This window comes from Neoarius graeffei, chromosome 2 (assembly GCF_027579695.1).
Source record: "Neoarius graeffei isolate fNeoGra1 chromosome 2, fNeoGra1.pri, whole genome shotgun sequence".
Taxonomy (NCBI): Eukaryota; Metazoa; Chordata; class Actinopteri; order Siluriformes; family Ariidae; genus Neoarius; species Neoarius graeffei.
The window spans coordinates 103,038,683-103,064,669 of record NC_083570.1 but is presented as its reverse complement, the minus strand read 5'-3'; the positions used below and the strand labels follow the sequence as shown (position 1 = coordinate 103,064,669).

General features: G+C 40.9%; 1 pseudogene and 1 gene segment (V, D, J or C); one reads left to right on the top strand and one right to left on the bottom strand.

Moving 5' to 3' along the window:
* LOC132874646 (probable non-functional immunoglobulin kappa variable 6D-41) overlaps positions 1-1,436 on the bottom strand; it is an 88,782-nt gene extending 87,346 nt beyond the window's left edge. Inside the window, 1 exon segment of the V gene segment in view lies at positions 1,362-1,436. Coding sequence covers positions 1,362-1,410 — 49 coding nt within the window.
* A 1,550-nt stretch (positions 1,437-2,986) lies between these two features.
* Positions 2,987-13,717, top strand: LOC132870402 (Ig kappa-b4 chain C region-like; annotated as a pseudogene).
* The last annotated feature ends 12,270 nt before the right edge of the window (positions 13,718-25,987 follow it).

The following is a 25,987-nucleotide window of genomic DNA, read 5'->3' as shown; positions in this document are numbered from 1 at the left end:
CCGATAATTTGGATAGGTGAGCAAATACTTTTGGCAATATAGTGGATATATATATATATATATATATATATATATATATATATATATATATATATATATATATATATACCTGTGAGTATCTATTTCTTATCTAGAGTGTTTATATTTCTATTGTTTATTTCAGTTATTCTATTTTGATTCATTGCATTGCCTGTTTGCACCATGGGTCAGAGAGGACTGAAATTTCATCTGTGCTGTGTTAAGTATTACTTCGGGAGTGAATTTCCGACACCAAAAGACATGCTACAATTTAAAGATCAGTCTGTAACGAGAGTTAATTCATTTATCCATAGTTTCCTGTCTCTGGTCCTGGAGTGTCCCCTGTCCTGCACATTTTACTATTTTACCTGCACTAACACACTCACTCAACTCAGCAAGCACTGTTAATTAGCTGAAGAGTTAAATGAGGTGTGTTGGAGACAGGGAAAGTGCTGAAATGTGCAGGACAGGGGGTCCTGGGGTGGACAAGGGGTAAACCAGGGTTAGGAACCTGTGAGGTAGTCAATGTAAGGACACCATGAACACTGATCAAACACATGGCTCCTCAAACAGCAAAAAATTTTACAGACATTAATCACTGGATTTAACTTTGACATCTCTGTGTCTTTTAATGAGTGTGTAACACCACGACTGAGAGAACTGGGAAACTATTGATCTTACAGTAGTGGATGTGATGGACTGTGTGCAGTGTGGTGTGATGATTATTGAGAGATTTCTAATGTGAGTTGTGAGTTAGTGTGGTGTGGTTCCTCTTCAGCACAGAGGGTCATTGTGTCGTATCACATCCTCCAACTCAGCACCTGCAGTCTCTCCCAGCTGCAGCAGTGCAGTCTCTCTACAATCTGACTGAGGGAGGTTTTTGTACGACTCTATAACACTGTGTGAACCAGTAACCAGTGATATCATGATGACTCTGACAGTAATAATCTCCTGCATCTTCAGTCTGGACTCCACTGATGGTCAGAGTGAAATCAGATCCAGATCCACTGCCACTGAAACGAGCTGGAAAGCCCGAGTGTCGCTGATTCACAAATTTAATCAGAAGTTTCGGAGCTTCTCCAGGTTTCTGCTGATACCAGAATAAGCGGTTACCATATGAGCTGTCAGAAGACACAGCCTGACTGGTTCTACAGTTGATGGTGACTGTTTCTCCTGGAAGAGCAGATTTCACTGCAGGAGTCTGAGTTACTGTGGCTTGGCCTCTGCATTCTGAAAAAAATAATATAATAACACAATATGAAATTGAAATATTATAATAGAAACAGTAATTGTATTTGTATGAACACATTATTGTAGAGATAAAATATGAAGCCGTGTCTGACCTTGAGTCCAGAGGATCAGTGTCCAGATGAAGACAGGGATCAAAGTCATGGTAGCTGTGGGTGAAGTTGCTGTAGCAGCAGCTCTCAGTCATGAAGTGTTAAAGTCACAGCGCTATAAACACTCCCAGAGCACTGAAGCATGTGCTGCCAATGCAAAGTGTCCTCTAAGTATGGAAAGACCTTTACCACATTCCCCCAATCTTACTGTAATTCTCACATTATTACAGAGTTGTAGCCCAATGGAAATTTTGTTATCAGTTTATTTATTTATTGATGTATTGTTATTAAAATTTTAATTTCATGTCTCTGACAGTAATAATCTCCTGCATCTTCAGTCTGGACTCCACTGATGGTCAGAGTGAAATCAGATCCAGATCCACTGCCACTGAAACGAGCTGGAAAACCTGACTGTTGCTGATTCACAAATTTAATCAGAAGTTTCGGAGCTTCTCCAGGTTTCTGCTGATACCAGAATAAGCGGTTACCATATGAGCTGTCAGAAGACACAGCCTGACTGGTTCTACAATTGATGGTGACTGTTTCTCCTGGAAGAGCAGATTTCACTGCAGGAGTCTGAGTTACTGTGGCTTGACCTCTGCATTCTGAAAAAAATAATATAATAACACAATATGAAATTGAAATATTATAATAGTCATTGCATTGACACTTTGCATTGGCAGCACATGCTTCAGTGCTCTGGGAGTGTTTATAGCGCTGTGACTTTAACACTTCATGACTGAAATTTTGTCATCAGTTTATTTATTTATTGATGTATTGTTATTAAAATTTTAATTTCATGTCTTTTATAATATGGTAACATCCTTGACATTTAATAATAAATAAGTTATTTTAAATTTACTTATCTTGAACGTGGATCCAGTCAGCAGTTGGGGTCAGAGGTCAGCAAGAAACAGGAAGGTGTGCATGAGGGAGAGAACAACACAAGGGAGAAGAAAGGGAGACACGAGTGAGATATTGCGTGAAGCAGGCGCTTCAGGTGACTACGCCCAGAAGCGTCGATACAGGCCTGCACCTTCTGACTGATAACCTGTTGGGTACCCATTTTAAATTAATTTCATTTCCCCAATTAATTTGATTTCAATTTTATTTCATCTCAGTGAGAATAACTGGTGGCTTTAGCAGCATTCCCCATGGGTTCTGAAAAATGTTCTCCACTTTTTTCCTTGAAAAATCAAGTCAAAGCAGTATTCTTCACTTTTTCTTTTTTTGTCTTCACTTAGTCTGTAATTTTTCTTTGTTACTGAATTATCAAAGTGGATGTAATACAGGTTTATACCAACCACACTGACACAATTCAAACATTTGTACAGATACAGCTAGGCTTCTCCATTACATATACAATTTAAGCTCCACTCCAGCCTCTTATAAGAAAGTTCTTGATTTTGGGCGCCCTGTGCACCATCAAGATAAAATCAACCTCTTTAGTTTGAGCTTATTTAAGTTTATTTTAGTATGGAATTGATCAAAAGAGCTTTAAGGATTCCCTTTAGCCCTTTACTTCAACACAAAACTTCATTTACAATTGAACAGAGTGGAGAAGAGTCTGGGAACAAACAACTATGAAGGAATCAGAATTTCGCGATAATTTACAAACTGAACACAGAATGACAGCGTTTTACATCATACAGGTACGTTCACCAAGGGGACTCAGCACACTATGCCTCCTGAAATGTAGCTCCCTTCAGTCCCTTGCCGGCTGACAGCATTTTCACTTTGGCGCTTTTTACTGACCCCTGTATTACTGACCCTGTCCAATGTGCTCGGGGACAGTAGGGGCTCTGAGTGTGCTTCGACCGTGGCTGTTTCAGCCCTTAAATCACCTTCAGTGCTTGAAGAAGACTGCCCAAAAAACTTCATCAGCTTAGACTGCACCATTGTTTGGTTCATGCGAAGATAATCACACCATCACAGCAGGCCGAATTCAACCCCGATTCCAAAAAAATTGGGACAAAGTACAAATCTCATCTCATCTCATTATCTCTAGCCGCTTTATCCTTCTACAGGGTCACAGGCAAGCTGGAGCCTATCCCAGCTGACTACGGGCGAAAGGCGGGGTACACCCAGGACAAGTCGCCAGGTCATCACAGGGCTGACACATAGACACAGACAACCATTCACACTCACACTAGGGTCAATTTAGAGTCACCAGTTAACCTAACCTGCATGTCTTTGGACTGTGGGGGAAACCGGAGCACCCGGAGGAAACCCACGCGGACACGGGGAGAACATGCAAACTCCACACAGAAAGGCCCTCGCTGGCCCCGGGGCTCGAACCCAGGACCTTCTTGCTGTGAGGCGACAGCGCTAACCACTACAGCACCGTGCCGCCCCTACAAAGTACAAATTGTAAATAAAAACGGAATGCAATAATTTACAAATCTCAAAAACTGATATTGTATTCACAATAGAACATAGACAACATATCAAATGTTGAAAGTGAGACATTTTGAAATTTCATGCCAAATATTGGCTCATTTGAAATTTCATGACAGCAACACATCTCAAAAAAGTTGAGACAAGGGCAATAAGAGGCTGGAAAAGTTAAAGGTACAAAAAAGGAACAGCTGGAGGACCAAATTGCAACTCATTAGGTCAATTGGCAATAGGTCATTAACATGACTGGGTTTAAAAAGAGCATCTTGGAGTGGCAACGGCTCTCAGAAGTAAAGCTGGGAAGAGGATCACCAATCCCCCTAATTCTGCGTCGACAAATAGTGGAGCAATATCAGAAAGGAGTTTGACAGTGTAAAATTGCAAAGAGTTTGAACATATCATCATCTACAGTGCATAATATCATCAAAAGATTCAGAGAATCTGGAAGAATCTCTGTGCATAAGGGTCAAGGCCGGAAAACCATACTGGGTGCCCATGATCTTCGGGGCCTTAGATGGCACTGCATCACATACAGGCATGCTTCTGTATTGGAAATCACAAAATGGGCTCAGGAATATTTCCAGAGAACATTATCTGTGAACACAATTTACCGTGCCATCCACCGTTGCCAGCTAAAACTCTATAGTTCAAAGAAGAAGCCGTATCTAAACATGATCCTGAAGCGCAGACATTTTCTCTGGGCCAAGGCTCATTTAAAATGGACTGTGGCAAAGTGGAAAACTGTTCTGTGGTCAGACGAATCAAAATTTGAAGTTCTTTATGGAAATCAGGGACGCCGTGTCATTCGGACTAAAGAGGAGAAGGACGACCCAAGTTGTTATCAGCGCTCAGTTCAGAAGCCTGCATCTCTGATGGTATGGGGTTGCATTAGTGCGTGTGGCATGGGCAGCTTACACATCTGGAAAGACACCATCAATGCTGAAAGGTATATCCAGGTTCTAGAGCAACATATGCTCCCATCCAGACGACGTCTCTTTCAGGGAAGACCTTGCATTTTCCAACATGACAATGCCAAACCACATATTGCATCAATTACAGCATCATGGCTGCGTAGAAGAAGGGTCCGGGTACTGAACTGGCCAGCCTGCAGTCCAGATCTTTCACCCATAGAAAACATTTGTCGCATCATAAAACGGAAGATACGACAAAAAAGACCTAAGACAGTTGAGCAACTAGAATCCTACATTAGACAAGAATGGGTTAACATTCCTATCCCTAAACTTGAGCAACTTGTCTCCTCAGTCCCCAGATGTTTACAGACTGTTGTAAAGAGAAAAGGGGATGTCTCACAGTGGTAAACATGGACTTGTCCCAATTTTTTTGAGATGTGTTGATGTCATGAAATTTAAAATCACCTAATTTTTCTCTTTAAATGATACATTTTCTCAGTTTAAACATTTGATATGTCATCTATGTTCTATTCTGAATAAAATATGGAATATTGAAACTTCCACATCATTGCATTCCGTTTTTATTTACAATTTGTACTTTTTTGGAATCGGGGTTGTGGATAATCATTATAAATAACTGCGCCACCTCGTCCTCTGCCAGTTAGACGAGGCTGGTCTATATAACTGTATCCAGGAGGACTAGCTTCATTTAATGCTCTATATTCATTTGGCTTCATCCATGTTTCAGTTAAACAAAGTACATTAAACTCCTGATCAGTAATAAGTTCATTAACCATTAGCACTTTAGATGTAAGGAGTGTCCCCTGTCCTACACATTTTAATGTTTTACCTGCACTAACACACTCAACTCAGCAAGCACCGTTAATTTGCTGAAGCGTTAAACAAGGTGTGTTTGGATGGTTTTGTAATCTTCTCCAGCCTGATGAGCATCAACAACGCTTTTTATGACGTCCTCAGAAATCTCCTTTGTTCGTGCCACGATACACTTCCACAAATGTGTTGTGAAGATCAGACTTTGATAGATCCCTGTTCTTTAAATAAAACCGGGTGCCCACTCACACCTGATCATCATCCCACTGATTGAAAACACCTGACTCTAATCTCACCTTCAAATTAACTGCTAATCCTAGAGGTTCACATACTTTTGCCACTCACAGATATGTAATATTGGATCATTTTCCTCAATAAAAAAATGAACAAGTATAATATTTTTGTCTCATTTGTTTAACTGGGTTCTCTTTATCTACTTTTAGGACTTGTGTGAAAATCTGATGATGTTTCAGATCATATTTATGCAGAAATATAGAAAATTCTAAAGGGTTCACAAACTTTCAAACACCACTGTAGATCTAATATGCATAAAAGTGAGTGAGAGAGAGAGAGAAGTTTAAACTTTCACTGATCAGAAAGTCAAAATGAGAGATTTCCTGGAAATTACAGGTGTATAAATGTAGTCGAGAAATGGCAGAAGTTGAGTTTTTCACTTTAATTCCATCAGGATTCAGACTGACTACAGAGGAGATTTAGAGGTGAGCAGCAATAAAAAGTTGTTTCCTTACTATCTTTATGGATCATGTTGTTGTTTTTTTTCTGACTGGAAAGATGAATCTCATCACTAATCCATCATTTAGTGTTATTTCTCCTCCAGTCTCCTGCAGTGTGTACAGTACACTGTGCTCCAGAGTCAGACAGGTTTACTGAATCATCACTGAGTTTAAACACCAGAGTGACAAAGAAAACTAACCAATGAAAAAAACATTTAATCAGACAATTGTGTTCTGTAAATATAACCACAATGACTGTGTGTGTGTGTGTTCTCCAGGTGGTCCGGTGGTGAACTCCTCCATGTCTCTGCTCCCTCCCTCCTCTCTGCAGCTCTCTGAGGGATCGGCCTCGCTGCTCTGCCTGCTCTCAGCCTATTCTCCACAGGGGGCGCTGCTGAGCTGCACCATGGATTGTGTCGAGGTGAATGAGGGGGTTCTGACCAGCACAGAAGAACAGAAGGACCCTTCAGCACCCTGACCCTCTTCAAAGAACGCTGGGAAGAGTCCGAGGTGTTCGGCTGTACCGTCTCCCACCACAACACCACTCAGATCACCTTGTTCTGAAAGAGCAGCTGTAAAGTCCACTAGAATAGAAGTGTACACTTTAAACCATATTTAGAAGACTGAAGTGGAATCAGTGGTGTATCTGTACTGAAATAAAGCTTAAATGTGGAAATCATGTCTCCTTTTTCAGTCGTGAAGTGTCTTTGACAGTGATTTGGATCGGCACCTTTAACAGCAGGTCGAGTGCAGCGCTGCGTGTTGTGCTTGAGTGAGTTCAACTGAAAAACCATGAACATCTGCTGAAAGTGTTGATCTATTCTGGGACTCAGAACTGTTCATGCAAATGAACTGTTACTTCTTATTTCTCTGACTGGGAAGAATCTGCCTAAACTCATGAAAAATCTAACAAGGACATTTTAAATATACTGAAGAATAATCTGATCTCTGAGAAAACATAAAAATAGTCATAAACCATGACAGGAGTGAAGACACTGAAAGACACAAAATGATGACAGATTGATGGAGGAAGGGGGGAATGACATATCGAGGCAGCCACTGAGTCTGATTCAAGACCTAAAATCTCTTCCAATTGTACAGAGAGAGAGAGAGAGAGAGAGATCAGTCTCTTCTCCTGAAGGTCCTGATCATGCAAACTTCCTGGAACATAAGATATGCTTTAGACTCTTTAATGTATATCTCCTTGGATAAAAGCAATAAAACAGCAAATTAGAATTCAGGGACAAAAAAAACAAAACAAATTAACTGGACGGGAAATCTGTGTCTTACTGAAGTGAATGTGGCCGTCGCTAATCAACGTTACAATGTCTCCATATATAAATGTGCACAAGTGTGTAAAAATAAAAGGTGAATAATTTTACCTTTTTTTTTTACTATACTGTATTTTCAGGGATCACTGTTATTGTATCTAGGTCGCAAATATGATTTGAAACTGTTTTGTTTCTCTGTAGTGGTTCAGTGGTTAAGGCTCTGAGTAACAGAGCAGAAGGTCAGGGGATCGAGCCTCAGCACTGCCAAGTTACCCTTGATTAAGGCCCTTAACCCAGATCGAGAGAGAGAATCATATATCAAGGCAGTAATAGAGACGTATTCAAGATCTAAAATCTTGTCCTATTGTTCACACACACTAAGTAAGATCAAGCTACTATTCTAAAGGTCCTGTTCATACAAACCTCCTGGAACACAATATATGCTTTTAGCATTTTAATTTATATCTCTTTGGATAAAAGCAATCAATGAGCAAAGTAAATTTCATGGATAAAAAAAAAAAAAGATTGAACTGGATGGGAAATCTGTGTATTGTGCTCCATCTTCCTGAACTTACTGTGGCTGTAGCTGATCAAAGTGACATTGTGTCTGTCCATAAATGTGCACAAGTGTGGAAGAAGTAAGTAGTGTGATTAAATGTCATGAATCTACACAAAATAGCACATCATTGCAATTAAAGACCTCCATGGTCTCACTGAAAAAGTATTAGTCTTGGTTTGGTTTGGTAAAAGCATTTCCCAAAGTTTGAATATACCACAGAGCACAATTAAATCCATTCTTTTAAAACTGGATCAAATATGGCACAAATGAGACTCTGCCTAGAGGAGGCTGTTCACCAAAAATCAGTGTCCAGGTAAAGAAGGGCATTACTCAGGATGCCACAAAGGGGCCAAAGGTAAATCTCTCAGCATGATGCTCCCACCACCATGCTTCATTCGGGATATCAGTTTCGACCAAATGTCACCCCTCACCGAATCCAGGGACACATGTCGGCCGAAACGAATCCGAGATAATCGCAAAAGAAGCATTTTTTTTTTTCGAAATTTGTTATTTTTGTTTTTTTCCATCATGTGCAAGTTGAGATCTTGAAGAATGCAATCAGTATTTCAGATAATAGATTGTTTTGTTGGAAAAGCATACATTTTTTGTTGCAAATTGTCTCGTTTTTATCAGGACTGTAGCCTGCTGGGGGGTGTGGGTAAATTACCATATGGGCCATTCACATGATGATTTAAGTCATTTGGGTTTTTTTTCCGCGAATCAGCTGTATGATCCGAGTTGAGCGCATGGCTACTTAACTGCATACAGGCGTGTGATTTCACTATGGAATGAGTTACTAAACAGAGCGCAGAGGAGCTGAAACACCGCGAAGCAAACAGACGCACGGTATTTACATCGGAGATAACCATTTCTAGCAAAAAAAAACGCAACCTCGTTTTCCAGATTGAATGGAATACTTGAATGATTGGATGATACACGGACCGTTCTAGGACTACATGATTCCATCGGAGGCATTGGTGTGTGCAAGGCGCCGTTTCTCTTTCTGATGGGGTAAGTTTATTAATCTAAGGATGTGTGGTTATTTTTGCATGTAACGGAGAGTGTTGTGGTTTGGTTAAGCCTAGGTCACAACCGGACGTGCGATTTTTTGGCCGTGCGATTTTTGGCGTTTCCCAAAACGCTGCGGTTTTTTTTTTGTTCACGGAGAAAGACGCGCGTTGGCCGTAAGTTTGTCTTGCAACCTGAAAAAAACGTAAGCGCCTGTAGAGTTTGTTTGACATGACAAAGAACCTCTGCGGCCGGTCTGCGGCTCGAAAATCAGCACATCACACGCGCGCTCTCGTGCTTTTCACACACGCGCTCTCGTGCGTTTCATGCGCGCTCTCCGTGTGTTTCTTGCATTTTTTGCGTGTAGACCGGCTGTAGGAGCACATACGGCCGGTTGTGACCGAGGCTTTACATGAAACTAGTGTTGTGTTAGTTGTGTCATCATCGTGCTATCTTTCTTTCTTACGGTGTGAGTAATTTTTCAACCACAAAACGTTAAAGTATACTTTAGGACTTATTTTTGTACTTCATAATTGTGCTGGGCATACTTTGCATGGAAGGAAAATTGACGTGGTGATCTTTGTTTACATGAAAGTAGTATCGTGCTAGCTAGTAGGGGGTAGAGCTTTCCTTAATGTCATGCAAATGAGCACCATTATGTGCCCGCCCTACACCCAGAGTAGCTGAGATGGAAAACTTTGAGGGCAATTGTCTCCCTTTTCTGTTTTAAGAAGTATACACTTTCAAAAGGCCACACATTCTTCAAATATTGTCAGATCTCCACATGGAAGGCATCATTGGAAAGCTTAGAAACTGTACTTTCTGAATCTGTCAATAACTCAAAATGCCCCCGGGCCGACATGTGTCCCTGGATTCTGTGATCTGCCACAAATATACAGTAGTTCAGTTCATTGTTCCAAGTTGCGTTTTGTTCCCATCAGACTGATTCTTCCATGTTTGCCGCATCTGCCACAAGCCTGAAGATAAACTCAAACGGGGTTTCATATGACTTCCATCATGAACTTGTTTTCCATGATGCTGTTTGTTTAAGGATGTTCTCCAACATATTTCAGGGCCTTTCAGGAACAGGGAGATTTACACTGCGATCATGTGACACTGGTGGACACCATTCAACTAATTATATGACTTCTGATGAGAACTTGTTTCATCAGAACTAATTTAGAGCTCTCGTCTCATTATCTCTAGCCGCTTTATCCTGTTCTACAGGGTCACAGGCAAGCTGGAACCTATCCCAGCTGACTACGGGCGAAAGGCGGGGTACACCCTAGACAAGTCGCCAGGTCATCACAGGGCTGACACATAGACACAGACAACCATTCACACTCACATTCACACCTACGGTCAATTTAGAGTCACCAGTTAACCTAACCTGCATGCCTTTGGACTGTGGGGGAAACCGGAGCACCCGGAGGAAACCCACGTGGACACGGGGAGAACATGCAAACTCCGCACAGAAAGGCCCTCGCCGGCCACGGGGCTCAAACCCGGACTTTCTTGCTGTGAGGCGACAGCGCTAAACACTACACCACTGTGCCGCCTAATTTAGAGTTAATTAACTCATAAGACCCTTGACTGATTTTCCCCAAACTTCAATAATGTGGGAGGTTTTGTGTAGCTTCATGACCTTTAGTCCCACTTCAGTGCATTTCAGTTCCAGGCTGTAACACTAGAAAATGTGGAAAAGTGCAGTGTGTGTGAATACTTATGCAACTGACACTATATACATTTAGGGGTCAGTAATGTCAATGTGTGATGTACCAGAAGTGGGCAAACAATCAACAGCTTCATCTAAGTTTTTCAGAACAATGGCCTTCGAAATGATTACCCATATTTCCTGCTTGTGAACCAGTTCAGTGTTGGGCTCAAAGGAGGACTGAGTGAAAATATAGCAGGAAAAATTCAAAAAGGCCTCGAAGTCTAATCCTACATCTTTCGTTGCTGAACTATTTTAATGGAAATATAGCTTACTATATACTCACTTTTCATAATCATCATGGTTATGGAGAGATTTCGACTGTGAGTTGTGAACTTGTGCCGTATCACATCCTCCAACTCAGCACCTGCAGTCTCTCCCAGCTGCAGCAGTGCAGTCTCTCTACAATCTGACTGAGGGAGGTTTTTGTACGACTCTATAACACTGTGTGAACCAGTAACCAGAGATGGAATGGTAACTCTGACAGTAATAATCTGCTGCATCTTCAGTCTGGACTCCACTGATGGTCAGAGTGAAATCAGATCCAGATCCACTGCCACTGAAACGAGCTGGAAAACCTGACTGTCGCTGATTCGCAAGTTTAATCAGGAGTTTAGGAGCTTCTCCAGGTTTCTGCTGATACCAGTTTAACCAGTCACCATATGAGTCTGTGTACACTGCCTGACTGGTTCTACAGTTGATGGTGACTGTTTCTCCTGGAAGAGCAGATTTCACTGCAGGAGTCTGAGTTACTGTAGCTTGACCTCTGGATTCTGAAAAAAAAAGTATGATACAGAAACTGTTGAAAGAATAATCATGAGACAAACCTGAAAAATGTATTGTCTTGACGAGTTTGTTTAAAATATAAAAGGCAAAGCCGTGTCTGACCTTGAGTCCAGAGGATCAGTGTCCAGATGAAGACGGGGATCAAAGTCATGGTAGCTGTGGGTGAAGTTGCTGTAGCAGCAGCTCTCAGTCATGAAGTGTTAAAGTCACAGCGCTATAAACACTCCCAGAGCACTGAAGCATGTGCTGCCAATGCAAAGTGTCCTCTAAGTATGGAAACACCTTTACCACATTCCCCCAATCTTACTGTAATTCTCACACTACTACAGAGTTATTGTGTGAATTTTACTTGTGGGGTCAGATGGAGATTTTCTGTAAAACACTTTGAGGTCTAAGATGCATAAATAAGTGAATTAGAGAGAGAAGCTTCAACTTTCACTGGATGGTGTTTGTACTGAATGTTAATGAGTTTCTCACTGTAGTGGATTTATGGTGGAAGAAGCAGCATCAATGTTGGCAGTGAGTAAATACACACTCATATTTTTGACTGTAAATTAATCTTTAGTTTATTGTCGGACTTAAATAAAATATCATAACTTTCTGTCAGTCTACAGAAGCAGTGGAGGAATTATTCTCACTTTAGCTCCACACATTCAGTCATATATTGTAAATTTCTCATGAGTACATCAGCATTTTTACTCCATGAGGCATTCTGGGTAAATCCTGTGCAATTGCAGTTCTACATTTTGTGAAATTTCAACTTTTATTTTGTGTAATTTATTTGTGTTTCTCACTCACTAATTGCATCCTCAGTTTAGATTGACATTCTTGGTGTTTAAAAAGAAAAAAAAAACAGTAAACTGTAGTAAAACAGTCAGAGAGTTAGTGTATTAATCAGCTGATGTGAGCAGAAGTTGGTGTTTTGTAGCTGTTTTGTAATAAGAGGTTTAAATGGATGGAGAGAGCAGTGAGTTTAGAGCAGCAGGGTTTTTGTACGGCCGCTAAACCTGTTTGTATCACTGTGGTGGACTTTTGGTGGAGGAACCAAACTGTCTGTGGGCCGTAAGTAACCTGTTTACTAATTACTGAAATGGAGTGTGTTCAGATTAATGACTGAAATGGAGTGTGTTCAGATTCATGTTGTAATGTGTAAAGAATATATTTTTTAGATTTATTTTTCCTCCAAATCCAGATCAGATGTGATTTTTGTATCACGTCCTTCTGTTTCTCAAATTTCCCTTATTTTAGAACTTTGAAAAATGTCTTTGATTATATTGCCAGTTGTTTATTATAATTTAAAGCTTAAATGTATTTGATTCTACTGCTGGGAGTTAATTATAATTTAAATCTAAAAGGAAAGTAGATATCATTGTGCAAATTACAGATGACATTTTGTTGAATTATTTTAACGACATTTAATATCTTAGAGACTGAGAGTCCAAATACAGATTTAAATGTAGAAACCAAAACTGAATTTGCTTAAGTGGTAAATATTCTGTATTTTAAATGTGGCTTATTCATGTTATAAAATGAGCTTCATATTTTTAATTCCTGAATACTCAGTATGATTCATTTTTACTGTCCAGGGATAACTGTAATAAAAATGATTATAGATCTAAGATGTAAAAGTGTTTGAATTGAGTGTGAATCGTTTGTGATGCTCCACTGAACTCAGTTCTGCTCTATAAGATATAAAGGGAAGTGAAACACACAGTGAGCTGAAACGAAGCCTGAGTGACTGACAGCTGTCCATTCCTGTCTCAACTCTGTGTGTGTGTGTGTGTGTGTGTGTGTGTGTGTGTGTGTGTGTGTGTGTGTGTGTGTGTGTAGGTGTCACTCAGCCCAGTGTGACGGTGTTGCCCCCCTCCAGTGTGGAGCTGCAGCAGGAGAAGGTCACACTCGTGTGTGGCCGACAAGGGCTTCCCCTCGGACTGGACACTGAGCTGGAAGGTTGATGGGAGCAGCTGGAGCTCGGGGGAGAGCCGCAGCACCGCCGTTCTGCACGCGGACGGCCTCTACAGCTGGAGCAGCACGCTGAGCCTCCACCCGGAGCAGTGGAGGAACAAGGTGGTGACCTGTGAGGCCTCCAAAGACAACCAACCTACTGTGGTGGGCAGAGTGAACACAGAGCAGTGCTCAGAGCTGTGAGCTCACACACACTTTACTCAGCTCACCTTCTACTGCTTCACTGTGTGTTACATGTGGCCTTTACTGCTCAAATCTCCCACTTTCATCATTTCATTTGAGTTATTAACATGTGAGCTCACACACTCCTCAGTTTAACTCAATTCTTCTTCTTAATGATCACTTACATATGTGTTAAGTGTGTGTATCACTGCAGTGTCCTGCTTTGAATTATTAATAAAAGCCTTTCAATCATGAAACACTTTTGTTGCACATTATTGTTCATGTTCATCATAAACAAATCACCAAAGCACCTGTCTCAGTATCTGTTATAGACCGTAATATATATAATATTAATATTATATATATATTCATTAGAAAGACTAATAATAATAATAATAATAATAATAATAATATTCAAGAGAAAGTATCGACAGTGAGGATGTGAATTAAATTATAAAGCGTTTATGTTTAAAAGAGAGTAAGTGGAATGCTTCATGTTGCTTTCACTCATTGGTGAATTGGGGACTGGTGTGATGGTTATGGAAATGCTGTTACACCTACTGTATTAATCACAACTGTAAACCTGGATGTTACTCAGACTGAACTCAAATCAATATTCTGTTACAAAAATCATCAGTATTACTTTTGTAGTGAATTTCCGACACTAAAAGACATGTTACAATTTACTATGCAGGGGCTCTGCTAGAAATTTTGGGCCCTCTAAAAAAATATAATAAACACCCCCCTCACCCACCAATGCAAAAAATAAATAAATAAATAAATAAATCACTTCCCTTAGTTTATCCAGAGGAAGTGTTATCAGTGCTTTTAATTAATTATTAGTGTTAGCGAGTTATTCATTCAACAAAATCTGAGTTTGTCAGACACCAGTAATGACCCACTGGATCTGAACACCTCTACTGAATTGATCACAGAAGACACAGACCTTGTTTATGGACCTTGTGCACCAACGTCATAGGTCAGAGGTCAAGTCTGTTTATCCGCCATATTGGGTATCAAGCCGCAGCTCACTTCACACGCGGAAATTTTTGGAGATTGATTAAAATTTTCAGTCAGAATGGCTTGTTGTGTGGCAGTCGGGTGCTCAAACAGAAAAAGCATGGAGGGTTTATCATTTTACCGGTTCCCCGCTGATCAAGAGCGGAGGAAGAAGTGGATTGCTGCCATTAAACGTGTTGACTGGGAACCAAGCGAACACTCGAGATTGTGTGCCCAACATTTTGTGTCAGGCAAGTGGCTTCTACCCCTGTAACGTTAACTGTTTCAGTATAACGCGTAAATAATATACATTTTTGTAATAAACATGATACGCTTGTGCATTTTCAATTTTTATGTTTCCTAAATCCCTGACTCGTGGCATTCTACATTGCCATTACTAAAACTAGATCTAGTAATATATATACATAATAGTTAGTACTACTACTAATTAAAAAACAGTATCATGCTACATGATTCGATAATAGCGATATGCAAATAAGATCTATTCTGAAAAGTCAATGTATGGTACGCACCTGTGAAGAAATAACAAAACGCTTTTCACGCATATGAACTAGCACATTCCGTACCCATCCTGAGGAGAAATATCTGTAAGCTTCTAGTGACTTGTAGGCTTTTAGTGACTGACCACTGTAACCCCCTGGCATGTTGATTAGATAATAATATACATCGGGGTAACTTACGTCTGGCAGCTCATTACTTGAACAATCAAGCGCAGATTTGGTTTCACTCTTACTAATCATATATGGGTCGACCCCTAAGACAGCAATCTTATCTCTATAACGATTTTTTGCTGTGATATCCAGGGATTCAGCATAAGTCGAGAGGCAGACTTGAGAAGAAGACATCGCGACAGTGGGTATCACTATCAAACTTGCGAAAGCGTTATCCCCAATATGGCGGTGTAAACAGATGATCACGTGACCGTGACGTCACGCGCACAAGGTCCATACCCTGATATTACTTTTCACCCCTCAGTGTCAGTCTTTAGTTCGAGACCTCCCCAGGCTGGAGCTCGTAGATAAGTATAAACTTCGTGTAGGCTGGCCTTGGTGTCTCAAACAGATTTCCAAATTCATCCTGATGTCTCCTTCATGTACTGACTCATTATATGCAGTTACATTTCTAGGTTGATGAATAATTATTTAATTCATACAAGAAAATGACATTATTCGGGTTTTTTTTTTCTTGGCTTTGCCAATTTAATAGAAAAAGACAAAACAAACAAAAAAAAAACCCTGGAAATACAGTAATCCACAATCCAGTGAGAAAAACTCAACCATGATCAACTGATTCTCATCTCATCTCATTATCTCTAGCCGCTTTATCCTGTTCTACAGGGTCGCAGGCAAGCTGGAGCCTATCCCAGCTGACTATGGGCGAAAGGCGGGGTACACCCTGGACAAGTCGCCAGGTCATCACAGGGCTGACACATAGACACAGACAACCATTCACACTCACACCTACGGTCAATTTAGAGTCACCAGTTAGCCTAACCTGCATGTCTTTGGACTGTGGGGGAAACCGGAGCACCTGGAGGAAACCCACGCGGACACGGGGAGAACATGCAAACTCCACACAGAAAGGCCCTCGCCGGCCACGGGGCTCGAACCCAGGATCTTCTTGCTGTGAGGCGACAGCGCTAACCACTACACCACCGTGCTGCCCATCAACTGATTAAATTAATTAAATTATACATTAAATAAATTATTAAATAAAGACTTGAACAATAACAACAATGAGCTAGATAACCACTGTACATACTCTACATGCATTTTTAAAGTGGCTTATATGCATTGTTGTGCAACAGAGGGGAACATTTATTTAACACGCTCATAAATTTTACATCAACAATTTGGTCATACCATGCTGCCTGCAAATGGATGCATCAAAAACAGACGCGCGAGAATATTTTTAACAGCAAGGATTCAAATTCCAAAAGACAAACACTGAACCTTCTTGGTAGCAAAATCGTTGATCAACTCTTTAAAGTCAAGTGGCAGAGCCAACTTGCTTTTGATTGAAAGGACTGCAAGATTATTCAGCCTCTCCTGAGCCATTGTTGATCTCAGATAGCTCTTGATCAGTTTCAGCTTACTAAATACCCTTTCTCTAGCAGCAACAGTAAATTGAAGTGTGCAAAAAATCCTAAGGGCAATGCAACCCTCTCCAAAAATGCTCTGGAGTTGCAATTTGTAAATTGCATTTAGGAGAGAAAGACAGGTGCAGTCAGAGTGGAAAGTAGCAGAAAATATTGAATAAGATGCCTGATTTCATTCTCAAACTGAGGTGTGAGGTCCCTTCCGTACTTAATTATCAGTGGCCAACACAGAGAAGAAACAGTACTGTCACTTATCTGCCCAACTTTATGTGTGGCTGCAAATTCTTCAACAATATTTGCTATGGTTTGGAACCGAGTGTCCAAGTCACTTATTATCTGCTCCAGGGCAGTGAAAAATACAGTATTTCAAAATGTTGTTTCTGCACTGTCTTCCTGACCTGCTTCCTCTGAGGTCTCATCCTGGAACCTCTTCCTCTTCTTCTCACGGCTCAGTTCTTTTCTAAACTGAGGTGGAATCTCTATTTGATTAGCAATCAATGATGCCTCAGAGAGGAGAGAATCTCATCCATTTCTAAGAGCCTGCATCTCATCTTAGAGTGCATTTACATTGGCTGCCTCCACCTCAAGTGATATTTTCCCTGACTAGAGCATCACATTTCTGTCATCAATACATTGCAATACTTTCATCCAAATGGTCAGAAGTACAATGACATCAAACAACATAAAGTACTTCCTTAGACCAACAGCTTCAGGTCTAGCCTCACTTGTGAGACTGCATGAGCTGAGTATGGAGCCAAGGGCCTCAATGACATCAGGTTTTGCTACATGTTAAACAGCATCAATCTGTGCACTCCAGCAATGTACATGCAGCACCACTTAACATCACACATCTTGTACCCGTGGTCCTTATTCAGAGCGCTATGAGAAGGCCTTTTTAATCCATGTGAAAAAAGAGCACAAGGAATGCAAAAAAGAGCATTTGCACTGTCACTATGAACTAACCAGTCCCTTTAAACCTTTTCTCTGCTGTTTGATGCCTTGGGGTATTTCAAGTAGTCTGGAAATGGCTTTCCCTCTGAATCTTTGGGTATTTCTTTGTCTTCCCTTGTTGCCAATTTTCTAACAATAGTTGCCCTGTCACTGTCACTTAATTTTGCTGGCCACAAGCCTGGCTCAACTGACAGCAGATCATCTAGTTCTGAAACCAGTGTATGTGACTCAGTGACTGAAATGTCCCTGATCTCAGCCTCACTTTGTTCTTTGCTCTTCACTGCTTCCTCCTCCTCATCTGTGCTGCTGTCACTACTTGCACTGTCATTCTTAGTCTCTTTTTCTTTTTGAATATCTCTGGCCTCCTCTCGGGCTGCATCATGGCTTGAAGAGGGCCTTGGCTCCAAAGTATCCATAAGGCACATAATTTTGAATCTAGTCATATAATTGTACTAACACAGTATGTTTTGAGAACTATATGTATGTATTATGAACAACTGGATGGAATGAGCTGCATGCCTTGTTAGTAAGATTAGTTGATCAAAAAGGGAAACAGTTTTTTTTCAAGGGTGATCTTAAAAGTGGCAATGGCGTTATTCCCTTTACATCTTAAGTCAAGCTATTTAACAGTCTTTTTAGCTAGTTTTTGTTCATTTCATATGCCAGTTGTCCATATCATTATTGGAATGTCTATATGAATGTTATCAGCTAAAATTGTACTTGCTTGCTATAGCTAGCTGCTCACTTGGTTAATGCAGCATAAATTCGAAAAATCAGTCTGCATGAGCCTTAACCCCAAAGCCCTTTATTCACAGATCCATCCATCCATTATCTATAACCGCTTATCCTGTACAGGGTCGCAGGAGCCTATTCCAGCTCACATGGGCAAGAGGACAAGTCACCAGGTCATCGCAGGGCTGACACATAGAGACAACCATTCACACTCACATCTACGGTCAATTAAGAGCCACCAATTAGCCTAACATGCATGTCTTTAGACTGTGGGGGAAACCAGACCACCTGGAGGAAACCCACACACACATTGGAAGAACATGCAAACTCCATACAGAAAGGCCCTTGTTGGCTACTGGGCTCGAACCCAAGACCTTCTTGCTGTGAGGCAACAGTGCTAACCACTACACCACCGTGCCACCCATTATTCATAGATTTATCTGTAAATACATTATCAACAAAATACTGCTTCTGCTTCAACTGGGAGGGGGGTTGAGGCAGGGTTCCCTAATCCTGAGGCTGCATCCGTGCATGTTGAGTGAAGACTTCATTTGTGAACAAGCTAGTTATTAGCATGCATTTTAACTTAGGTGGCGCACTAGCTGTATCAGGGCTGCCAACTTTTCAAAATTCCTTGGAGTGAGATTTTTTTTTTGGGGGGGGGGGGGGGACGACGGCAAAATTTTTCTGCACACCACGCAGTAAGTGGGAATTTTGTATTCAGTTTGATATTCACTTGTCCCCCTGCATTCTGGTGTTTTGTTTGTGGGTCGTCCACCTGGAGATGGACAATGAAGGGTGGGGGTGGGGGTGAGATTTTGGATTTAGTAGATGTTCCTGCATTCTGGTGGATTTTTGGAGTGGCCTGCTGTGCCATACCTACATTCTTACACACCCTGACTTGCCAGGCCTTCAGCTTGTGGCCAACAAAAGCACCAAGTTTTGGCTTAAAAGCCCCCACACTAGAAAACTACAGATGACTGCCAATGTTCCTGTAGCCCTATAGACCTGTGTTTCAGATTTAAAGGCAAGTTCATGTTTGAAAATATTTCATCAGCTGAGCCTAAACACCTTCTGAATTGAAACTAAATGTTAAGTTTTTAATAACTGTTGCAAAAATAAGATTGTCCCTCACTGACTATTCATTATGCATTTAAGGGCTTTCCCCACCACTGGGTTCAGCAGAAGATTGGCATGGGGAAAAATATCAACAGCAAAAGAACAAATAAAATGCTTAAACAGTAAGCAAAATGTGCATGTGCTACAAGAAACATTAAAATGATTAAGTTTGAAAAGTATTGAAACAAAAAGCTGAACCTTGGCCATAGGTGGGAATGTGCACACAAAGTTGGGCTTAAAAATGTTGGTCATACTTAAATAAGCTATATTAATATAATTCTTATTAATTTATTTCTTATCTATGTTTCTTATTAGTAATAGAGCATTCGTCAGGGTCTGTTATCTGACAAATATTCTCTACCTGTCTTGCCCTCTTTGAAACCCTGTCTCCTCAGTATATTGTTCTCTGTCTTTTTTTTAATTATTATTCACAAGTTCAAGTTATTTGATATTACAGGTGACCATGCTTTATTTACTTTAACTGAGCAATTACATACATCATAAATATTTAAAAATAAATACCCTGTAAATAAACAATAGGTATGGTGGCTAATGGCTCTTCTTGCATTTGTAATATTATCTCTTACTTGCTTTATTTTACATTTCCAGTATGGCTTCAAATAAACTCATAAAGTATGATAACATACAGTAAACAAACTAAAAATGCACCTTAATAACCGTGTGCTAAGGAGGTGCTCTCCCGTGCTGCTTGTTGGGGAAGATAGAGGCTGTGGCATGGCAGTAGGCCTATAATGATTTAGCATGCCTAGTACACAGCTCTCGATATGGCATTAAATATTCTCACAACACTTATAGGCTAAAACAATTAAGAAACTTTATACAAATTCATAATTACGCCAGTAACGCCACACATCGGCGTACATATGTACAAACCTGTCTGAGACACCCGTCTTCAACTCGGATACCTTCTTCTCCCTCCTCTTCCTCTAAATTGACGGTAGGCAATTATCCAGCTTCGGGCGAGTGCAGCATCATTAGATGCGTCACCTACCATAGGGGAGTGTGTACAGAAGGGAACACCTCTCTGTCTGTTTAGCCGTGCGTAAGGCGTAATTGATCGATCGCAAGTGCTTGGCATGACGCAATGGGTAGCCGAGATCAGATAGATAAACTAGATTTTTTTTCTAGCGTGAGAAATCGGAGGTATGGCGTGTGAGCGTGTGAAGACAGTCAAATGCGAGTGTCTCACGCTCATTGCGTGAGAGTTGGCAGCCCAGGCTTTATAGTGGGCCAACAAATTCACTGAGCTCTTTGCAGACCAAAATTACATTCATTACTCATCTCATTTTCAGTGGCAATAAAGGTAACCTATGAAATATTTAAGAAAAATGACACTGCATTGGAAATTAAGTTGTTAGCTTGGTCATCCAAAAAGTGGTTAAGCCACAATAATAATCTTCTGTAGCATTAACATTAGCATGCAAGGTTAATAGCCATCAAAGGGAAAAGAGTGAATAAACGTATCGGCTACCTTTCTTCGAGAAAAACTGGGTGACTAACTGTCAGTCATTTTTCTCTCTCTCTCATCTTTCGACTGCCTCTCTTTACATTTCTGGTAACCCGACTTCTTCATGATGGTTTCAATATAGTGATGACTCACCATCAATTCTACCTGTATTGTGCGCAACTGACTTTAGTGCTTGATTTGAAAACAACAAACCTAACGTGGGGTCATGCTCTGGCTCTGCCTACGCAAGACTGTACCATGTAATGAATAGGGACAGGGTGAAATATAAAGACTATCTAGACTAATAATTTTGTGAAAAATGGAAAACCAAACAAGAAGAAAATTTGCTCATTTTAAGAGATAACATTCTTAAAGAAATATTTTTATTAAATTAACTTACACATGATAATATTAGTATTGTGTCCTGAGGGCCCCAGACAGTGTTTGGCCCTAAGAATAGACATACCCCCCCCCCCCCCCCCCCCAACACCACCCCTGTCAGTATGGAATGAGAGTTTATTTGAATGTCCACAGCTTCCTGTGCCTGGTCCTAGAGTGTCCCCTGTCCTGCACATTAATATTTTACCTGCACTAACACACTCACTCAAACCAACAAACACTGTTAATTAGTGTAAACATTAAATGAGGTGTGTTGAGAGCAGGGAAAGTGCTGAAATGTGCAGGACAGGGGGTTCTGGGGTGGACAAGGGGTAAACCAGGGTTAGGAACCTGTGAGTTAGTCAATGTCAGGACACCATGAACACTGATCAAACACATGGTTCCTCAAACAGCAAGAAAAATTACAGACATTAATCACTTGATTTAAACTTGATGTCTTTGTGTATTTTAATGAGTGTGTATGTCTTATTTATGCTTATATAATGAGACTCACTGAGTGTCACAGTGAGTGTCATAAGGCTCATCTCTAATGGCTTCATAATAGTAACAGCAAGTCAGAGATGAGGAGTAAAATTGGATTTAGCCCGTATTCAATATCACAACCAGCCATCAGTGCAGATACGGATCTGTTATCTCTAAAGCTGTTCTTCTTTCTAAAGATGTTTCAGGTGTGACAGGTAACACCACGACTGAGAGACCTGGGAAACTATTGATCTTACAGTAGTGGATGTGATGGACTGTGTGCAGTGTGGTGTGATGATTATTGAGAGATTTCTAATGTGAGTTGTGAGTTAGTGTGGTGTGGTTCCTCTTCAGCACAGAGGGTCATTGTGCCGTATCACATCCTCCAACTCAGCACCTGCAGTCTCTCCCAGCTGCAGCAGTGCAGTCTCTCTACAATCTGACTGAGGGAGGTTTTTGTACGACTCTATAACACTGTGTGAACCAGTAGCCAGAGATGGAATGGTAACTCTGACAGTAATAATCTCCTGCATCTTCAGTCTGGACTCCACTGATGGTCAGAGTGAAATCAGATCCAGATCCACTGCCACTGAAACGAGCTGGAAAACCTGACTGTAGCTGATTTGCAAGTTTAATCAGGAGTTTAGGAGCTTCTCCAGGTTTCTGCTGATACCAGAATAACCGGTCACCAGATGAGTCTGTGTACACTGCCTGACTGGTTCTACAGTTGATGGTGACTGTTTCTCCTGGAAGAGCAGATTTCACTGCAGGAGTCTGAGTTACTGTAGCTTGACCTCTGCATTCTGGTAAAAAAAGTATGATACAGAAACTGTTGAAAGAATAATCATGAGACAAACCTGAAAAATGTATTGTCTTGACGAGTTTGTAGAAAATATAAAAGGCAAAGCCGTGTCTGACCTTGAGTCCAGAGGATCAGTGTCCAGATGAAGACGGGGATCAAAGTCATGGTAGCTGTGGGTGAAGTTGCTGTAGCAGCAGCTCTCAGTCGTGAAGTGTTACAGTCACAGCGCTATAAACACTCCCAGAGCACTGAAGCATGGGATTCAAATGCACACACACAAAAAAACCCCACACACACACACACACACATTTTCACTATGGACATCAAGTACTGAAAACAGCCAGTCGGACAAAAAAATCTCAGAATGTTTTTTTTTTTTTTTTTGGTGCTTTCCTTGTCAAGCATTTTAAAGTGACGTACAACACTATATGCTTCATCTTCATCCGAGTAACTTCATATTAACTGCTTACTCTCTGCAACAAATCTGTTGAGATAATAATAACCTCTTCTCTGTGTGGAAGGTGTTCACTGTTTTTATTTCAACCAGAAACCTCAACCCTTTAACGGCCCGTCCACACGAGTACGCGGCCTCACCCAATACGCTGTCGTTTTGAAAAAAATCTCCGTAAACACGGCGTCGTTTCCAGAAATGTCTGCATCCACACGGATTCTCTGGAAACGACCCAAAATGCTGTAGTACATATGCTAGGTCTGTATGTGGCGCTGTGACGCCACCACACCAAGACACTAAAACCGGAAGAGAAGCCATGGAGCATGCGTATAAAGGTCACGCGCTGTTTACAAACAAGCTCATAACACGAGAAGAGTATGATCATGGCCAGCGCAACTCTGAGAGGAAGAGGAGAGTCTTTTGTGTGGACCGACAATGAAGTGGAACTATATGGTAGAAGCTGGGTTCGATTTGCTGGGGGAGATGGTGGGGATCATCCCCCCCCTCTAGTTTTTATCTCTGCTGAAATAAAATCCTCGGGGACAACCCCGTCAATAAAACAAACAAACCAAAAAAAAAGTTGACATGACAGGCATGTTGTGACACAGTTTTCTATGGTCTACATTGCACTCACTTTCAAAATGACCCGAAGTGGCAGCTTTGATGTTCACGAACGTCTAGGGTTGCCAACCGTCCCGTATTAGGCGGGACATCCCGTTTTTTGGGTAATTTTAATTTGTCCCGTCAGGGACAGATCCTGCCCCTCACTCCAATGCTGTGGTGTAAATCGCGTAATTGCCGTGAGAAGCACTATTACCGCGAGTCGCGGTCATCTGCGATTTAAAATCATTCACTGTTGCCATATCCTGAATTTTTAAGCTATACTGACAAAATAGGCATCAAATTAAACTAGAGCAGATGGTGCAGCCAGTGGATACAGCCTAACTGTTCGATAAGGATAGCAGATAGCTTAAAAAAACCCTTCCGAAACAGGATAGACCTCAGCCTATAGTAGGGGAGCTTTTCTGCCTCACTCCTGCCTTTGTGATGTCTTTCTCTCTTCTTCTTCTGCTATGAAGCATTGCAGAAGGTTCTTAGGGTTTTCAAATGGACAATTAAGCAAATATCATGGTTTTACAGCTACAGCAAATCATTTTTCAGTTTATGACATTGCCTTCATAAATATGGCCTGATGAATTATTTGGCCAAAGTTTAAAAGAGAAAAATGAGACAATAATATTAGAATTGTTTGTTATTTTGCATTAAGTTACTTAAAAATATCCATTAATTGGTCTATTAATTTTTAAAAGCTCTATTTTAGAAATGAATTTGTAGTGGCCTACATTTGAAACCCTCACCTAAAGGCGATTCGGTACTGTAACTATTTTGGGGCGCTGGGGTGCGTGTACAGGGCCTGTACCGGTACTTGTCTGCACCCGGAACAAAGTGTCCCTCATTTGGATATGAGAAAGTTGGCAACCCTACGAACGTCCCCAGCAAATAGATACATTGTAGATAATCAGAGTGTGAATGTGGATTTAGCGCCATGAATCACATCCTTACTGATGAGCGCAACAGAATGAATGTATCCACACTGACAGCCTTCTTTTCCTCGCTGTCAATGGGCCAGACGTGCGTTCCTTCCCTGCTGAGAAATTCGCAGAAATGTGGATTAAAGAAGGGCGAAACGCGGCGGATAGCGCACCGACGGGAAAGCAGAAAAGGCCACGTGAACTGCGCCATCAGAGCAAACTGTTCATTTAGTATTCATGTATTTCAGTGATTTTCGAGTCACTGTCCATTTAATCTGGAGGGAGAGAAACATCACATCAACGCGACAAGCAATGCGAACTTTGCTGTGTGTTAGTGTTCGTGTATTTAGTCAGAGAGATAGGAAGATGAATTTACTATCTCTGGTTTAGTGTTCGTTTTCATTTAGTGTTATTCATTTGATATCATCGGATGTTATTGAGCTGTTAGCCTATTGTTACCTTAATTTTGTGACGTTTCATGATTAAAAAAAACCCATCCCCCCTTCTGGTTTTTTGACAAATCGCACCCTGGGTAGAAGCCTGTAGTCCACCATTGTTGTTGTTATGATGTGTCTCGCGGCGGAGGCTGAGGTTAAAGGTTAGAGAGGCGGGGCTTATACGTCATCGTTTCTGAAAAAATCCGCATTCGCCATCCAGACGACTCCGGGCTATCCGGCGTTTTAGGATTTTCCCACTCTGGGACCCGTTTTCAAAAAATACTGGTTTCACACCTCGAAAAAGCCAGATCCGTCTGGACGCGAGGCCGAAACGATAAAGTATTTATGCGGATTCGACAAAAACGTACTCATGTGGACGGGCCCTAAGAATCTCACTATTTCCTATCTGTTGTCTTCAAAAACAACAGGAGGAAGGTTGGTGTGTAATTATCTTTTACAAAATTCCATTCACAATGCTGGCTTCATGATTCAATTTAATTTGATTCTCTGAATATTTTGAACTAAATTTTAATGAAGAATACTTTGGACTGAAAAGACTCCATTTTGAATTTCAGAATCAACAATGCACATTTCTGTTTAAAACTAAATCAAAAGCTGCTACGAACAGAGTTTTAATATTGTAAACGGCGTGTCTTCGAAAGAAATACATTTGTACATTCTCCCCAAAATTTAACTGAATAAATAATGGGGGAAATGTTTGATTGAAACAATGAGCTCACTCACAACACCTGACATGTTATTTTAACCAGTGACAGCGCTCCAAAGATGGCTCACATGCTTATTAACTGTTATAACATGG